Raw genomic sequence first — 18,270 nt, 5'->3', positions numbered from 1 at the left:
GACATTTCCATACCTGAATAGCCTCCAGGTCCCTCTCCATGCCAGTGAGTTTGCGTTGCAGAGCCATCACTCCAGCCAGGTCATTGCCCAGGCTCTGGGTGGATTCAATCACTTTGGTTTTTTCCTTCATCCAAGTTTGGATCTCGTTGCACTCCAAGTGGTAGTTCTGAATGTTAAGGGCCGACTCAAGAGCAACTTTCTTTTGGCCAGCCATTTGTTCGAACTCCTTCCATCTAGGGACCAGAGCAAATTTTAAATTTTAGCTAAAATGCTAACCACGGTGCTTGTTGAGTACAAATGTATTTCTTTGTTGAATCGTGGGTTTTACTGGGCCTCATATGTTAGCTCTGACCTGTTGTGGAGTTGGTCTCGTGTCTGATGGATTTGGTCTTTGTTACAGTTGTCGGAGCTCAGCAGCTGCTCGGCCACCTGGTTCACATCAGTGACACGAGTGCCTAGGTTGTTCATCTCAGGTTCCAGAGTCTCAAATCTGCAGCCATAAATAATAGACTAGCATCAATTCACTCATTCTTAAAGGTCTAATCTAATTTAGACTAAATATTTCTGTAGATGATAAAACTATTTGTGACAGAATACCTATTAATTCACACCTTTTCAAGGGATACGATTTCTAATAAATTAAACCTTCTTCGTTAACATTCTCCTGTTTCGGCCAGACTAACCTCTGTTGCACCACCTCCAAGTCTTCCAGTTTGGTAGGGATCTCCATGCCATCTAACCACTGCTCCTTTTCCTCCACCCAGAGCTGGCAGGCACCAGCTTCACTGAACATGCGGTATAGGGCCAGGGCACCTTCCAGAGCCTGGCGCCGAGCTACTGACAGAGACTCTAGTTCTTCATAACTCTGCTCAATAGCAGGTAGGCGACCATCCACCTAAAGTCAGCCATAAACAATATTGAGCATCACAAATTGTAAGCCATCACTGAAGAAATGTAAGAAAAATAAAGCACACATACCTGAGGGAAGTCCATGTAGGCCTGAGGCAGTGCTTGGACCTGCTCATGCAGGGAGTCGATGCCGGGGCGGTGACTCTGGAGCTCCTCCTCTACCTCCCTCTGCTTGCGAGCGAGAGTTTGGGTGGAGAACTCATCATGGCCCACCTCCTGACTTGATACCTGTCTAAGTGTCTCCCTGATCCATGCCTCCATGTCATTAGCATCTGTTTGAAACTGGTGCAGGGCCACAGCTTCTTTGAGGCTCTGCTCTCTGAGCCTAGTTGTCTGGGGAACAAGTAAAACAGAAAAAGTTAGAAACACACAAAAAACAAAAAAAATCATCGAATGCAATCATTTATACTGTACTAATACAATGAATCGTGATCACCACACACCTCTTCCAGATGTGTCCACTGTGCACGGATGTCTTCAATCCTCTCGGTGACCTCTGGGGCTCCAAAGTGTCCCTCCTGAACCAAAGCTTCTCCGGCAGCAATGCTGTTGCTCAGGGGGCCATAACGAGCTGCCATCTCATCTGTGAAGGCCTCGTGTTTGCTGAGCAGGTGAAGGGCAGAAGTGAGGTCACGGCCACAGTCTCCACTGGCCAGGATCTGTTCCTGCTCTCTAATCCAGGATGCTTCTTCTCCCACATCCCACAGAAACTGCCACAAGCGGCGTGACTCCTCGAGGCGCACTCTGCGTTTTCCAACAAGTTGACCAAGCTCCTCATAGGCTTGACCGAGGAGATCAACCTTCTCACTAACTAGTCCCGGCTCACACGGTTTGTAGGCTGGTAATTAGAAAAGGCAGGAATGAATACATGGCAGTTAGATCTTGTGCCCAAATAGATGTATCTAAATCTACTTGACCCGTAGACTCACCCTGTTCATAGGAAGTGAAGCGCTGTGCTGCTCCCTGAACAGCCTTGATCCTTTCGGCCTGAGCGGAAATGTCAGCCTCTACCAGATTGTGTTTCTGCAGTAGGTCTAACACATCATGCAAATGTTTGCCACTGTCAGGCGACTGCAGACGACCCTAAAACAGAACAGTTCAGTGGAAGATTTGTTTATTTCATATAAATAGAATTTTAAAGAGAACCACCAAACTGTTTGCAACCACCCCCTACAAGGTAGAAATCTCGTTCTGGTCTTGTGTCCACCACCAGGATGTGTGAAGAGTGAGCAACATTTAAAGCAAATAAATATTCATAAATGTTGAATCATCACCATTTTATGAGCTATGTTTGGGACATGGTAATATTTTAAATGGCCAAAAACCAGTAACGGCTGACAGCAAAATTTCAACAACCTGTATCTTCAGACCATTGACGTGCTGCTACAAATACAATTAAATAAAGTCAATAAACTGTACACAAGCATTCTAATTATGTGGCAACAGTCAACTGAATCCCCAAGACATTAAAAAAATACAAAAGAAATGGATGAATATACTAAACAACTCCACCCCAGATCAAATAAAACACCTTTAACTGTTTCTCAACCGCGAAATGTAAAGAAGACCTCAAATGCTCACATTGCAACAGGTCAAAGCTTAAAAAGCAGCAAATAGTACGATGTTTATTTCAGGTGGTGGGTGGCTAATGATACCACGCCCTCAAAGTAGTAGGGAGAGGCATGCATGCTCAATTTTAAACAAGCTAAATAAAGTATGTATGTGTTGTGTTGGATCAGTACCTTCATGTCTGCCATCCAGTCCATGATGTAGCGCATCTCCTCAAACAGTCTCTGTAGGTCACGATGGGCGTTCAGTCGTTCTCGGCGTGCAGCCAGAAGCTCTTTAAGGTATTCCCAGAGTCGAAGTACATTGTCCCTCCGCGCAATTACACGCCGCACATCATGGTACCTCTCCGCTTCCAGCTCTTTGGCAACAGCCTCCACAGCAGCCACACGCTCCCAATATGCCCCAATGTCTGTCTCAATTGCTTCGTGTTTACGAGTGGCCGCTTCCACAGCTCCCAAGTCAGTTCCAAAGTTGTCCTAATGAAAGAGGAAATTGAGCTTAATCACATCAAAACTGTTCAATGTATTCAAGTCAGAAATACGAATGTGTTCGAAGACACATCTTTAATTATATTACCTGGGACACCAGTCTCTGGTTCTCACTCAGCCATGTTTCCCGCATAGCTGCTTTGCGGTCAAAACGTGCAGCAAGCATCTCCAGTTTCTCCTGACGAATCAACTCATTCCTCAGTGCCAGCTCTCGTTCATGCTCGGCCTTTTCCAGTCGCTCCCATGCCTGCCACATGAAAACACAGGAAGTTGGTGACCTGCAACTCGGATACCAATACTGCATACATGCTACATGTTGCTTGCAGCACATTATTAGAGGTTTCTTGATGGAAAACCATTACTAGTCCTTTTATAGAGCAACCCATACCTTATTGATGTCGGAGATGAGTTTACCCTCTCTGGGCATGTAGACTTTCTGATTGTTTGCTCTCATCTTGCTCTGGATAGTGAAGAGGAGAACTTCCAAGTTTCCCTTCTCTGTAAATCTGTGGGGGCAGAAACCACCTTAGTTGGACATAATGTACAGTCTCTCACTTTGGATCCTAATGGATAACAAGCATGGGGTCATTCACTGGTTTACAAAAACCCACTCACTTGGGGGGTTTCTCCACAGTCCGGTAGGAATTAAAAGCCTGCAGTTGGTTTTGCACAGCATTCAGTGAGTTAGCTAGCTGTCGATCGTTAAGCGTTCCTATGGTCTGCTCGATCCACATGAGCAGCTCCGAGGCAAGGCTCTCATACTTCTCTATCAGTTGGTCAGCCTCAATAGCATAGTCCAGTACCTGCAACCGAGAGGGATCTGTGAATCAAGGCAACTTGTGGCCAAACGCTTGACTCTCAAATAATGTACACAAACACACAGCTAACCTTGCCAATTCGCTTGCCCTCCACTGCCAGGGCTTTCATCTTCGAGAAGTAATGGTAATAGGTTGCCACATAGGTAATGATGGACTTTTCATCAGGTTGATCAACATTAACATCTGGAGGAGAAAAAAACAACAGTTATGTTTGTTTATCAAATCAGCATTAATGGGTGCCAAATTATTACTATCTTTGGACATGCATTTTGTGATACCACTGTAGCTGATAAGTGATGTAGTGTTGCCATCAATCTGTTTCGAACAACAGTTAGTGGACGGTGTCAGGCAGTCAGCGTTACTTGTGACAGGAATGCGTCATGTTATATGTACCCACTCACCTTCTGGGTCCAGCAGCTTGGTGAGCCCAAGATCCTTCTCAGCCACATTGAAAGCATTCTGGAGATTGTAGTGAGCATTGGACCTCTTCAAGTTGTCAAACTCAATCACATCGGGTCTGCAAAGGCCAGAAAACAATTCTGGTTTGAATAATTACAGCTGGCAAAGCAGGGTGAAAACTAATAGCAATATCATTCAGGCTAACATATAGACATATAGCCCCACCTATTTGTTCTATAGTGTTAAACCTTTTGCAGTCCACTCCAAAACATGTCTAAATGTACTGATTATTTATTGCTTATTCTTGCCTGAACCAGGTTTGAATTTTGGCTTAATTATGCATTGGAGGGATGTCAAATTGGTAAATCACTTTAATGACCAAATAGGCATGCATTGGCATTTCCAAAATATGAGAATGAAGACAAAAAGTGTTCATATCTAGTGGTTTGAATTGTAAAATGGTCATGAAACATTATACTCCACAGCATGTTCTTAATTCATAAAGTCACATTGCTTTAACAATGGAACGGGAAAAATATTTGCATTATTGTGAGTGTCTGCTGACTCTACTGCAGTTTGAAAGGGGCCTGATCATGTAAATGGCAGCGTCATGGTTACATGAATATCCCACGATTCACTAACTAATGAAAGCAATGTTTGCATTTATAGATCGAGTATCACCTGAGACATTCAGTGTATTGAACAGCAGGGTGTGCAAGAGAGTTATCAAACATGGCTCGTCATAGAAAAATAACTAGGTTATTATTTCTGTGATCTAGGTCATCTTACTCCCTATTTTCATCCTTTTAGCCATACTGCAGACTGTTTGAAGAAAGGGAGTAGGAGGAGACCACAATAGAAAAGGGGATAAAAACACCCTTAACACCCATGTTTCTGCGACAGGTGTTCATCATTAGGTTAAGAAAGATTCTTTAAAGGAAAGACTTGTTATAACCAATCACAAGTTGGTGCTTAACAGGAGCCTGTTGTTGTATTGTAGTACAACAGGAAGAAGTCAATGACCTGTGTTTGTGCACGATGGCACTGAACGCCAGGCCATCTCTCCAGCTCGTGGTGAAGTTGTGGATGTTGACATTGGGGTATCTGCAAAGACCAGATCAGAAGTCATCAATCATTAACTCTTCACAGCATAATCACTTACCACTTCAGTAAAACCACAATTATCATAAATGGTTTAATATGTCTTCAACATGTCAAAAGTATTTAGCCTGTGTGATTAAGTCATCCCTTTCCCACTCTTTTCTCACCCAGCAGTTTTCATTTGGCACCAAAGCAGCAGGGCCTCTTTAGCAGATTTCTTCTCCTTGTTGTCCCCTGTCTCCACACTAATGTCCTGGATCTGTCAGCATAGCATTCTTTAGTTAAGACTGTGCCCACATCACTTTACACAAAGGCTATATAACTGGACCTCGGAATGTCGTGACTATAATGTATTAAGGTATATGTAGTATATTATACCACATTTCAGGGAGGATTCAAAAAATAACGGCAGTAAGTTGGAATAAAATATTAGCACAAATAACTTTTAAATCCCATTGCAGCAGTATTACCTCCATTACAGTTTTTGTGAGTTTGAGGATGGGCTAAGCTCAATGCAGAGACCTGATGTCTCAAAGCCGAACTTACTTCAGCAACGTGGCACGCACTCTTCAACACGACTCTATACAATACCTGGAAGCGAAGGATGATGGTCCAGATAAGACCCAGGGTGAGACGATGATTCCCATCCACTATGTCATGTGAACCCATGTTTTCTAGATGGACCTTTTGCTCCTTCAGAAACTGCAGGGCTTTATCAACATTCTCCAGGCAGTGGATACGCATGCGGCCCTTGGTGGGCTTTGGCTGAGGGTAGCAGAGAAAAAACAAAGACCCATGTTGAAATTTATGAACAAAAGTGATTACAACATACAAAAAGACAAAAGGTTGAAAGTCATTTAAAATAAGCAAAACATGTAGAAGCAGGAGGAGATATATAGCACACACAAAAAAGAAGAAATGTAGATCATGAGTTCTAATTCCTCCTGACTTGTGGTGCAGGGTCAGGGTATGGGTATGGGTAAAGACGGAGAGATGTGGTTCCTGTGTGACACTGACCAGCTGTTCTCCCGAAAGCACTTCCAGAAGGCGGATTAGCATGCGGCCATCACGCAGGTCGGTGTATAAGTCACCAATGCGAGAAGTCACTCGGCCTAAGTGAGAGTTTACCCATTTGGTAAAGGTCTTCTTCTGTACTGCTTCACGCTCATCTGCAAAAGAAACAACAGGGAGAGGGAGAGAGGGAAAGAAAGAGAGAGAGAGTGGGGGGTTGAAGTTGATTTACAATTGAGTACAATTGCCTCCCGTGACTGACATGCCACTGGCATCAATATCAAACTGTAAGGGAAATTCATATTTATAAAGAATCAATTTGGTGCGAAAACAAATACCAACACAATCAACAACTTTGAGAGCACACACGTGACAGTAAATCATACAGACTTAAGCCCGTGTCCTGAGCAGTTCATTTCACAGATAAGCTATGCTATTAATTCTATGGGATCACTGCTTAGTGAGAGGTTTTCACTCGTCAGACCAACGTTTACTGATGACTCTGCTCACATGTACATTGCCAATTACTCCAATCATGTGATTTTAGGAGAGGAAAGTGACAATGCAAAATTGTACATAAAGACAATGCAATTTGCTGTTTTTCTATTGAAGCAGGACTAAAAAAAGAATCACAGTAAATTAAGCTGTAACAGCAGCTCAGACATATGGACCAAGGGAGTAAGAAGCTAATCCTGCTTTGCCACCTAACAAGGTGACCTCATTTCTAGGACACAAGGTCTTCCTGCCTTTTGAAAACACCATTCTAGCATTGTACTTAATGCGCTGCACCTAATACAAGACAACACAGAAAAACCCTGAAACTGACAGTAAATAGATCAGAGGAGCAGCTGTGATGATAAGATAACAAAATAAAGACTACATGCATCCGTGTGAAATTAAATATAAAAAAAGGTGAAGAAAACATCTCTCATAAAACAATAAGAAATAGCCTTAAAAGCAGCTTGGTCTAACACATGAACCCAAAAGTTACAACTTGTGTGCTTCATATGCTGCATCAAATCAGCCATGAGGGGAGGTATCTCGACAGGTCTGTAAACAAATGTTCCTCCTTCCTATTCAATTTAAGCATTTATTTAGCATCATTACATGATCTTAATGTTGTGAAAGAATTACAAAGCCACTCCAAAAAGAGTGAGCAATGTGAAGTGACCAAAGCCAGCATGTTGTGCAAATAACTGCTCTGCCAACTGTCTGCTAAAAACAGAACAAGATGTTGAAATTTCAAACAAGCTTTCTCGGGTGGAGTAATACCAAAGAACACAACGCTTGACCTCTTGCTCTTTTGAAATAAGGATTACAGATAGCTTCCTGTAATGTTGTTTTTTAACAGAAGATTTAAAGCAGTCAGATAATAATTTTCTGAAACAGCTAATGTTATTACCGTGATTAAAATACCCTTACTGCTGTGATCTTTGTATTTTACCTCTCTGTGATTCTGGTAATAAAAAAGGTAACATGTAGAGTTTTGACTTTATGTGGCCTTGTCTAGTGATTTAATGAGCAGGATCAACATAGCTTTGTTTTCACTACTGGTATAAGTCGCATGTACCTGCTAGTAGTATGAATACCCAGGATAGTCTATTCGGGTGTATTCTTGTGCCGTACAGCAGCTGGTTCTTAAAATATCCATACCTTGCACAAGACTGCAGAGGAAGCGCGAGCACTGTGTTATAAAGTAAAGTATCACTTACTGATGTCTCACCCTGTTCTATCGCTCTAATTTCCTGCTTGAGGGCTGAGTAACACTGAAAGGGCACAAGCACTCCAGACAAATAGTTCAACAGTAGGTAAACCCAAAGACAGTAAGGTTAATAGGTGCAAAAGCACAAATATACATGAATCAACACGTTTTATAAAAAAGCCCTCAATGTGTTGTCTTGAGTTAATCAATTTCCAGATTCAGCACAAATATGTTAATTCAATGTGGTGACTTTCAAGGCCTACAAGCATATTTGAAGTGTTGGAGAAGTGTCAGAAACAGGTTTGTTCTGCTATCTTAGCTATCGGCCCTTTTGTCTTCCTGACGTGGGCTTTTTCCTAGTTTACCTAAGCTCAAAGATATCAGACAAACAAGATAATTTTATGGCATCACACTCAAACAACTACTATTGCTCAAACAGCCCTGCTTTAGTTCAACTCTTGTTGGTCCTATTCATACCGTGAGAGGATGTGCTGGTTGCTTGAGTTTTGAGTAATTTTATTACATTCTCATTTGAACTTTCAAGAACTGACTCACTAAACCTGCTTGGTTTTTCTTCCTATCTCTCCCATGCACCACGCTAACAGATTATTTCATTATTGAAGGACCACTAAGCGATTTGAAGCTGTTCAATGAGCCAGCAGAGGTGGATTACTGTGGCAGGTGAGGTTTAGTTGAGGAGCCTACATTCCTCCTGGCGTTTGGTCATGTTGTGACAGCTCTCAGCCTTGAGGAGGAGGCAGTGGCCAGGGGTCCTAAAGAAGAAATAGTTCAACCTTGCTGGTGCTCCGCTGCTAATAACAAGGCTGATAAAGAAGCACAAAAAAATAGACAAACACGAATATCATTCTTATTTGGTTAAACAAACACAAACTTGTTAGTCCATGGGAGGATATGTCAGCTTTAATGTTTGCACATCCATGTCAATGGTTTCCCATTTTTACCAGCCTTTAAGAAGGTTTTGCAACAGTAATTGTATGTATTTTTCAGCACAGGATAATAGGGTGGTGGCTGAAGGTGAGACATGAGACAGAGACTACGCTTCCCGCATATTGTCAGATGTCTTAGGACGTCAGGCAAATACCTGCTGAGCATGCCAGCATTGTTACACAATTACACAGTAAAAATGTAACACACCACCATCAGGGATGCAAGGTGTGATAAAACTGCATTATATACTTATGTTGACATACCTGTGATCCATGAAAAATAAATATTGGCTTTATTAGATACTTTAATGCGATAAAAAAAATATGACTAACTAACTTCACAGTGTGTTCCTTAAAAGTATTCTGGGGCAAGAAGGGATGGAAATATTATCATTTAAAATTTAAAGAAGTGAGCATTCAAAACTCCCTCGACTATCCTCAACATCCACCTGTACTTAAGCCCGTTGTGTGTACGCAAGGAAAACAAGCGATTAGAATTCCAGGCCCTGTTTTTTCCGTTGTTTACTAATGGCAGATCAGAACTAGTGGTTACAGGCATCATTGAATGTTTCAAAAGCATATTTGGGCATGTCCAGTCACTTTAAACATGCTTTAAATATACCTCAAGGCGGAGGAGTAGAGTGGGGGCCTTGCACAGCCAATGCCCCATCTATTGTTGAAGGTGCTGTTGCTTTCCATTTAACCCCCAAACAAACTTTGGCACTGTTGATAACGATGATTATCTGCAGGTAATCGGAGCCCATACGCCGCCAGACTTAATCCTGTCTGTGTGGCTCATAGAAGCTAGGATCATATTTAGTGAGAAAATGGAGATAGATACAACATAATGAATTACTGGGCCAAGGCAAGGCTCATGCACATCAATAATGGAAAACATTATCACATCAGAACAACTTAGATTATGTACAGTTTAAGACAAACAAGTCTATGGACACTAATTCATATTATGAGGGTGAGGAGGTTCAGACGTGGGTGTTGATTGAAACGCCAGAGCGAGCATGAAGAGACAACAAGAGGCCCAAGCGGCTGAACACGCACCTCAGGGGAAACCCCGCCTGAAAGCACCAGGGAGTGAGTGGCTGTGAGGAGTAAGGCCGGGGTCATAGTTTAATACACAGAAATAAAGCCACTATTGCTGGCTACAGTTCTGAGCTGTTTTATATTTATTATCTGTGAAGTGTATGACCGTCTTAACCAGGGATTTCTTCAAAGAAAGATCTTTAGAAAATGACAAAATATAAATAAAGAGAAAGAACATGGACTAAATTGATAAATCTGTAGAATGACATGGCATACAGGCAGGGTTTGTAGACACATGGATTGATGTTGTTTTGATGGATACATATGTAAAATCTGAAAACACATTTAAACCCTGAACTGTCAAGTGTTTTACATTTGTTAAAAAATTACTACATTCTTAGTGTGCAGGCGGGTTGGGGGGTGAGGTGGTGTGAGGGGCGGGTCAGAGACCTGCTGAGTCCCCCTATCCAAGTTTTCCTATGTTGCTCCCTGTCTTCTCAATGAATCCTGCAGCCCTTCGTTGTGTTGCATGACACTGCACTTTATCTCCTAGTGGCGTCACTTCAGCACAGAGGACAAGGAGTGACTCAATCCATAAATAGCTTACCATAGTAAGCACTTTACACAACAGCAACAAATGCACAATGCATATTTTGTCTACTTTTCATTTCCTGAAACCACATTCACTGTCAAATTCACCCGACTACCTACAGTCTTGTGATTATTTTTCTCACTCCCAAACACGAAAAACGCTTTTAGACGAGCGATAGAAAATGCATGCAAAACCTAGTAATCATTCAGTGCTGCCCACAATTGAATCTTAAATTATGTGTTGCTGAGGTCATGCCTTCCTCCCTCACCATTCCCGGTTCTCTTTCGAGTTGGGTTGATGCCCTTGACTTCATAAACTCTTGACATCAGGTCCCTCTCCCACCTTGAGCTTGCGTAATGAGTGCCTCCGGCCACCCTGTTCTCAAAAAGAATGAGCAAACTGCTTCCATCAATCCGGAGGCCTTAATCTGCTTTAATGACCTTCTCTTGGTCAGGCCCACATAGACAAGATTATGGTTTTGTGCCAAAGAGCACAGAGAAAGGCCCTCGGTGCAAGTCTGACTCTTCTCTCGCTTTCAGCTCTGATCTTACTCATATTATCTTACACTATATATAAAATATGGAAAATATTCCAAAATTCAACTGTAGCAATCTCAAATTGTTGTACTACTAAAATTGTTTCTATTACGCGAGTGAAACAACTGAAGAGCAAAGGTTGAGTCAGATGAGTGTGATGTATATAAAGAGATTTTAAAAAAACACATTGTTATTAGTGTGTATTTTATGTATATATTTATATATGGGCATGTTGGTCTATTATATTTAGGTAAATCTCGATGAGCCATAACATAGTATCTCTCCATTGAATTTCTTCGAAATCTTAAAAAGATCAGGCATCTCACATTCTTTGTTGGATTAGTGGCAACATCAGGCACACAAAAGAACACTGTTGAAAAAGTAAACATGACCATGAAACGGTTTTAACCCTAAATCCAAGTTCACCTTTAATTTACCCATAAAGGAAATTCACTTAATCACGGTTGCAAAAAATACTCATTAGAGGACGGCCTTGACATCTCTAATTTGAGTCTGTTTGTCTGCATTAAGCATTTATCACATATGGTAGTTAAACTCAAATAGTCAAAATCAGGTTATCAGTTTTATGCTAAATGGTTACCATTATTACCAGTGGGTGGTTTGAGCTATATGGCGTGGCAATTAAATGAAGACCAACCCATCAAGGAGTTTAGATTTGTAAATCTTTATATTTAAGAATTTAAATTAAGGTTAAAATAACTACTACACCTTCCAATTCAACAGTTGCTTCAGTATTAGGAAGTCTGAAACAACGTAGAAAAACATCAGAGTACAGAATGTTGCACTTCATGTACCTGACACTGTTTGATCAAATCATTGAGTGCACATGTTATTTTTCATAACATTTTTTTCATTTCTTTCCTTTATATATATATTTCTGGAGGGAATTGAAAATCTACCCTTAGTGTTATATGTCCACAGCGTTTAAGTAGGCATCCCATTATTTGTAATATCCAACTCAAACTGTGAAAAAGTGATGCATCTGCAAAACCAAGTGAGCAGAATGTCACGTATGAATGCATATGCTTTGACATTTCTCTCCTTGAAAAAAAGCAGAACTGCCTTCCTTTGCTTAAGACTTTGAAAGTAGGGCTGTGGTAGAACTGGTGCATTGCCACATGTGGCATGAGTTATTTTTACACTTTTAACAGTTTGCGGTCACAAGTATAGAAAGACAATGTTTTTTGCCGAGCTTACAATGACAACAACTAAAAGGGTGAATAAGATGAAATCCGTTCATCTCTTTATAAAGACGATGAAGAACTCAACATGTCCTTCAGGTCATGCCCTTCTGTGCCATCTGCAGCTCATAATGAGAAAGACTGGGAAGGAAGGGACCAGCCAAGGTCAATAACATGAGAAAAGAGAAAGAAACCGGCAGCTCTCAGCCAAAACATCTGGACACAATAGTGTGTTAAAAGTCAACAAGACAATCATTTTCCTAAAGCATCCAAAACAGCACTTTCTTGTTACCCTTCAGAGTAGAAAATGGTAAATATTGGGAAAACTGTACAAACACAAAGACATTTTGTGTGTGCATGTGGTGAAGCCTCACCACCGTAATGTGACTCTGAGTTACAGCCGAAGGCCCAGAGAGTCAGAGCTTTCACTAGAAGTGTTAGAAATATTAAATTACAACATTCAATTCTTACTGCGCCACTAGACTTGAAACTTTACCTCAAATTTGACATGGATCTCTGTCAAAAATTCAGATTCTTCAATAGAGTATACAAGAACAGAAATACTGCCGACCTCGGCATCTAGGCATTCACTAAAAAAAAAAAAGGAAAGAAAATCTTAGTCACCTCTTTGTTGTGAACAGACCAAAATGTCAATACAATTATATATGGAGGAAAAAACTATAGTGGTAAACTAAAAGATAACCACCAGAGTATCTATAGTGGGAAATTAGTTAATTCAGTACACTAAATATCAGAGCTGCAGAATTTGTTTGGACATCTTTTCACGATTCTGTGTTTTGCCTAGAAGGCAAAAAAAAAACCATGGTTAAGTACTGTGTATTTGTATGAAGCTATATTGCTGATGCCTGCTGAGAGACAGTCTAAACTTAAGTCCACAGCAGTTGACTTTGAGCGGGTAGCCAGGACAATGACCCTGTGGTCTAAAGAAATACGTGTTATCTATGAACCGCAACATTAAACTGACAATTTATCTATCTTGGCGCCAAAATCAATAGACGTAAGCATGAGGCAATAAAAGGTGAAAAAAAAAAACTTCCACATGTCTCTCTCTATTGCATTTTACACATGAGGAACCATAAGATTGCATAATATAATGTGCACGGTGTCATTTGAGTTACTAGAAAATGTCAGGGTTTGAAATAGCTTTATATGTTCTTCATTGGACATTAATGATTTTATGAGTTAAAGAATAATGTGAAGGTCAGTCAAAAGACAGAAAGCTTTTCTTTCTTTCTTTTAAACCAGAAACTGTGCTGCCATGTGTCTGTTCCATGGCAAAAACATTAAGGTGTTCCTTCTCATTTAAATTTAACCATGTGGCCCAGTGCTCCATTAAACCATTCATCCTTGGCTGTAGTTATTTAGTTACTTATCATTCACCACTAGTCAAACAATGCTGGATGTGTTCAGGCCTTTCATGACTGGTATTGGTCCTCTAAATCAGTCTTGAAAAATGTTCTGCCATTAAAAATGATGAAGACACACCTTTTCTCCAAATATGTCAATTATAAAAGTTGGAAAAGGAAAAGTTGACTGACCTTGCATAAACTGCACGCGAGATGGTGACAAATATTTTGAATGGATGCAAACATAATGTATGGTTTGCAGACAAAACTATTTTAGGAATGCTTCCATTTGTGTGAAGCGAACACCCACCTATTTATGTGTGTACATCTTCTATTTTCTCAGCACACATCATGGTTCAAAGCGGGAATGGAGAGAGTGACACAAAGAATGAGCCTCTAGGGTAGTCAGACTGGAAATACAAGTGGGTGTTGACAAAACGTGTTGACTTGTGTGTCCGAGTATGTGTGCTTTGGTATATTTACAGCAAACTGTATCAAGAACATATTTATACTCAGAGATGAACATACAAAGAACATAAACTGTGTCACACATCTGTCATCCTAATTATCCTAAACATGTATTCATAACTAGAGATTACAGTCTGAATGAACCTCATTTCACAATATTTTTGTTGTAGGAAAGTGTGAATAAATCTTATCAACGTAAGATTAGTTACTGATCTCCGACCTCAAAAATGACACGTTGGCGAGTTGAAAAGATATGTAGGTATGTACCCTTGGCTTCTCTGTGCGTGACGTTGCATAGTTGAATCTAATTATGTTGTAAATCTTTTATTTTTATAAAAGTAAAAGATGCTATTTCCTGGGTCTTATTCCCCCTAAAGACCAGCGCGGCCATCAGTGTGGAGGTGTAGGCAAATACACACGGACCAATCACTTCCTGAATGGCAATCAAGATATGGTTTAAAATATTGTTGATCCACTACAAGAATGTCAAACATGCACAGTAGACTTGCCCCTCAAATACACTCTATAACAGCGTTCCATTCTAGATAGCAACCAGGGAGGGACAGGAAACTAGCAAAACACTATGCTCTACATGCACACCACAGACTTAAATGCCAGTTTCATACACTAATGCTCATACACATTCAGCTGCTGCAAATATTTGATCTCGCGGGATGTGACTAAGAGTCTAAAGCTCACCGGAACATGCCACATGGTAACACAAGAATTCCAACAGGTACACATGGTGATAAAGCAAAAGCTATCACACAATACAAAGTGTTGATTTTGCTTCTATGCAACACAAGCATTTACAAACGTTAGTTACCATATAATTTTCTACGTCCAATGTCACAACTCTGGCCTTAGTGGTTTCTGTTTGCAGGACCTCACAGGCCTTAGCCAGAGACAGAGCTGTGCATTGTAATAAGATAAGAAAGGACAGGTGGCCCAGTGATCAGGTGCCAGACTGCCTGCTTTAGAGCTGAGCTGAAGTCTACTGTATGTCTACAAGGCTCCATTAGATTCTCTCCAAATTAAGCACTAAAAACAGAACTGAATTGAGAGAGGAGTCGAATCAACATCTCACAAGAAGAGACTAGGAAAATGCTGAGCTATTACAGGGGGACTAATTCACAACCCAGACCACCTGCTGTAGGAATACCACGATAACACGAGCCAAATAGTCCTCTACTAAATATTTCCTGTATTAATGAACAACAGGGAATGTGTTAAAGAGTAGCACTTTTCACTCTGGGAAAGTCTTATCAGTAAGTTTCAACATAAACAAGTTACAACTGTTTCCATCGGCCACACAACAAATAACTTGAGGCTCTAACAAGTGACGTCAATAAAACAACTCTTTATTAAAATATATTGGCTGAGCGAACCTAAACAAACCATTGGATAAAAGATACGGTATATTATAAATTCCCAAAGAGAGTGAAATTTCCCTTTCAACCTTATCGACAGGTTAGTATGACTCTTACCTTGCAGCTGTTTAAACCTTCCTTCCAGGATGTTAGAGTATTGCACCTGATTAACAAATGCTGCCGGGGACAAGCAGGGCTCCCTGTCCCTGCGGTCCAATTCCATTTTTGTTTTCTGGATCTCTCTCCTAATATTCCTCTTAGGTACAGAGTGAATGGAAGTTTTCCGGCATAGCACAAAAGAGGCAAACTTTCCCACAACAAATATATCTAATCATTCAGCGGGCTTTCCAGAAGATAAAACGTTGTGTATATATCCGAAATGCCTTGATTTGTCCTCCTCTTCTGTATTTCTTCAATGCTGCGCCTCACTAAGGCACAACACAAGCATGAAAATGTTGCCGCCTGTTCTTTACTGTGTCCCACCTTGTCCAATGAAAGTACAGCAGTGAAACGGTGGAGGGTTTTTTTCCAAAAAATTATTTCAAACAAAGCTGAAGAACAAAATGTTCTCTGTTTCACCTCCTTGTGAAGAATTTCACAACACTTGTGGACTCTGAGCAAAGTCAAAAACGTTGAGTTGCACTCCCTTGATGTTCAAGGCTGGCTATTCCTTCCCTCCAAACTCTGAACACGCATTTGCTTGAGCAGAGCACAGCAGGGCAACCGGCTGCGGTCGGATTGCTGTGTAAACACAGCCGGCTGTGCCTTCTGAAAATTGTGTCATTTGCATAAGGTGTGTTTGAGGGAGGAGCACAAGGGAAGAATACCGTGGAAAGATGAGGGGAGGGAGTAAGGGAGGAGGTGTAGAGGATCGACTAAACCATTAAGAGTTCTCTGCTAGGCGTAGCTTGAGGCAGATTATACAACTCTACCGTAATGCCAGGGAGCAGAGGGGTGTGGCCTTGCCGAGAAGGTCCATCATCAAAGTCACTATCAGATCCCATCCTCTTATCCTGTCGTCTCGCTGTGTGGTTCTTATTTCTGTCACTCTCTAAGACAAGATTTGATCTTCCTTTTCCTGTTCACGTGGCCTGCCCTGTGATAAGGCGTTAAGACAGGAAGGAAGTTGTTGAGAATGTCTCAGCAACACAACAAGCTCTTTCCTGCCTGAACAAGATTTGAAATTATGAACTTGTGCGTCTGTTTGTCAGGCAGATGGTAAGGCAGGCGTGGGGGTGGAAGTGAGTCATTACCAGTGCAAAATAATTATAGAACTACACCGCATTAACACATTTTATGTTTTACTAGATATGGGACAATTGTAAAAATGATGTATGGTACAACTTGTTATGGGGAAAAACATCTTCTTAGCTTTTTATGATTAATAAAGATTAAATTATGGGAAATGGATTTATATCTTTAATTCTGATGGGATTTGAAAGTTACAAACAATTAATTTCCTCTATCACTGAACAACGGAACATATCATAGAGTAACTAATTACAGCCTTTAAGAGCAGATTTTTGATTCTCAAGCAAGTTTATGTACACATGACTCACCGCCACACCAATAATAAAGATGTATATCAAAGTAATACACACACCAACAGTACGGTCAGCTGAAACAATACATGAAGAGGAAATTATGAATATATTTTTGAAGTTGTTGAATGGAAGGTTTACTCGATCTTGCAGCTGCTATCACCCTAAAAAAAATGCAAAAGTTAAAAGTTACAGCTGTACTAAATACCTGTGTGCAAAAGTCACACAAGACTGTAAACACAGTGGAAGACTAAGGTCACAACCTTTCTTACGAGAGGATGGCGTTTGGTCTGGTCAGGGGGCCGTGGTAAAAAGGTCTGCTGTTTTTTTTTTGATCTGTGCTTGCCCTGATGAGCAGGGAGCATCTGGATGGGTCTCATTAGAGGACCAAATGCTCTGGGCCTTCTGTGACTTGGTGTTTATAGAGGGAGACTGGACTAATGAGATCCGAACAGAACACACTTCCTTCGGAGGACCAGACGCTATGCTGTGGTCGCATGCGGCGAGAAATGAAGAGCAGAGAACTGGTAAAATGGTAATGGCCATTTAAGATCCCACTGGGCATATATCAAACATCACACTCCCAATTAACATGACAGGCAGATGTGATGGCAGGTTTGTGTGTCTGGCACATAGGTTTTAACAAATTATGTTTCGGCCGTTTCCTCCCTTTACAACTCATCCATCATTTAGATAGATAACAATAAATAAACACACTGGTTAGGATAAACAGTTTTTTTCTCAATCTTGTGAAATATGAAAACAAACAGTGAGGAAGTCTGCTAAAGGGAGATGTGGGAGAAACTCCTGCATTGAGAAAACTGGAATTAATGATATTTAATGATGGTTTGGTGTGGTGAATGAACACAGAGGAGAAAGAGAAAAAAGATAGAGGCTGCGGAGGAGTAAGCGCTACCAGAGGGAGAAAGGAGAGATCTATTGCTGAGCAAGCCATTTTTTTATCATCCCACAGCACACCCCCGTCGAGGAACCCGGGGGAGGGCGGAAGGCTGGACCGTACTACAAACACTGGCAGTAAATATCTGATCTGAAAAGGAATCCCCCCGGAGCGGGTAAGGCTGATTCAGAGTCTTCAGGATTCACGAAGGTTTCTTCCTTTTGTCCCTGTGAAAGTGTTTTTTCTCATTTTTGGGGGAAGTTTTTCCTGATCCGATGTGCGGTCCTGGGACAGGAATGTTGTATGTGTAC

General features: G+C 41.1%; 1 protein-coding gene across 5 annotated transcripts in view; it reads right to left on the bottom strand.

Annotated features, from left to right (window-relative positions):
* sptbn2 (spectrin, beta, non-erythrocytic 2) overlaps nt 1-18,270 on the bottom strand; it is a 43,722-nt gene that overhangs the window by 10,306 nt on the left and 15,146 nt on the right. For 3 of the 5 annotated variants that reach the window (XM_068601010.1, XM_068601011.1, XM_068601013.1), the window contains exons 3-18: nt 6,302-6,453; nt 5,876-6,049; nt 5,452-5,543; nt 5,207-5,287; nt 4,186-4,301; nt 3,855-3,967; nt 3,582-3,769; nt 3,355-3,472; nt 3,055-3,213; nt 2,652-2,954; nt 1,839-1,992; nt 1,353-1,747; nt 979-1,242; nt 684-895; nt 353-490; nt 14-233 (exon numbers count right to left, since the gene is read on the bottom strand). In XM_068601010.1, coding sequence (XP_068457111.1) covers nt 14-233; nt 353-490; nt 684-895; nt 979-1,242; nt 1,353-1,747; nt 1,839-1,992; nt 2,652-2,954; nt 3,055-3,213; nt 3,355-3,472; nt 3,582-3,769; nt 3,855-3,967; nt 4,186-4,301; nt 5,207-5,287; nt 5,452-5,543; nt 5,876-6,049; nt 6,302-6,453 — 2,879 coding nt within the window. Of the gene's footprint in view, nt 1-13; nt 234-352; nt 491-683; nt 896-978; nt 1,243-1,352; nt 1,748-1,838; nt 1,993-2,651; nt 2,955-3,054; nt 3,214-3,354; nt 3,473-3,581; nt 3,770-3,854; nt 3,968-4,185; nt 4,302-5,206; nt 5,288-5,451; nt 5,544-5,875; nt 6,050-6,301; nt 6,454-15,637; nt 15,776-18,270 lie in introns of those variants that run through there. The other 2 variants (XM_068601012.1, XM_068601014.1) reach the window with 2 other exon arrangements.

This window comes from Clinocottus analis, unplaced genomic scaffold, assembly GCF_023055335.1.
Source record: "Clinocottus analis isolate CAN_PGR_092001 unplaced genomic scaffold, fCliAna1.0.p SCAF_5, whole genome shotgun sequence".
NCBI lineage: Eukaryota > Metazoa > Chordata > Actinopteri > Perciformes > Cottidae > Clinocottus > Clinocottus analis.
Note: the sequence above shows the minus strand (reverse complement) of the source record. Positions and strands in the feature narration are given on the sequence as shown.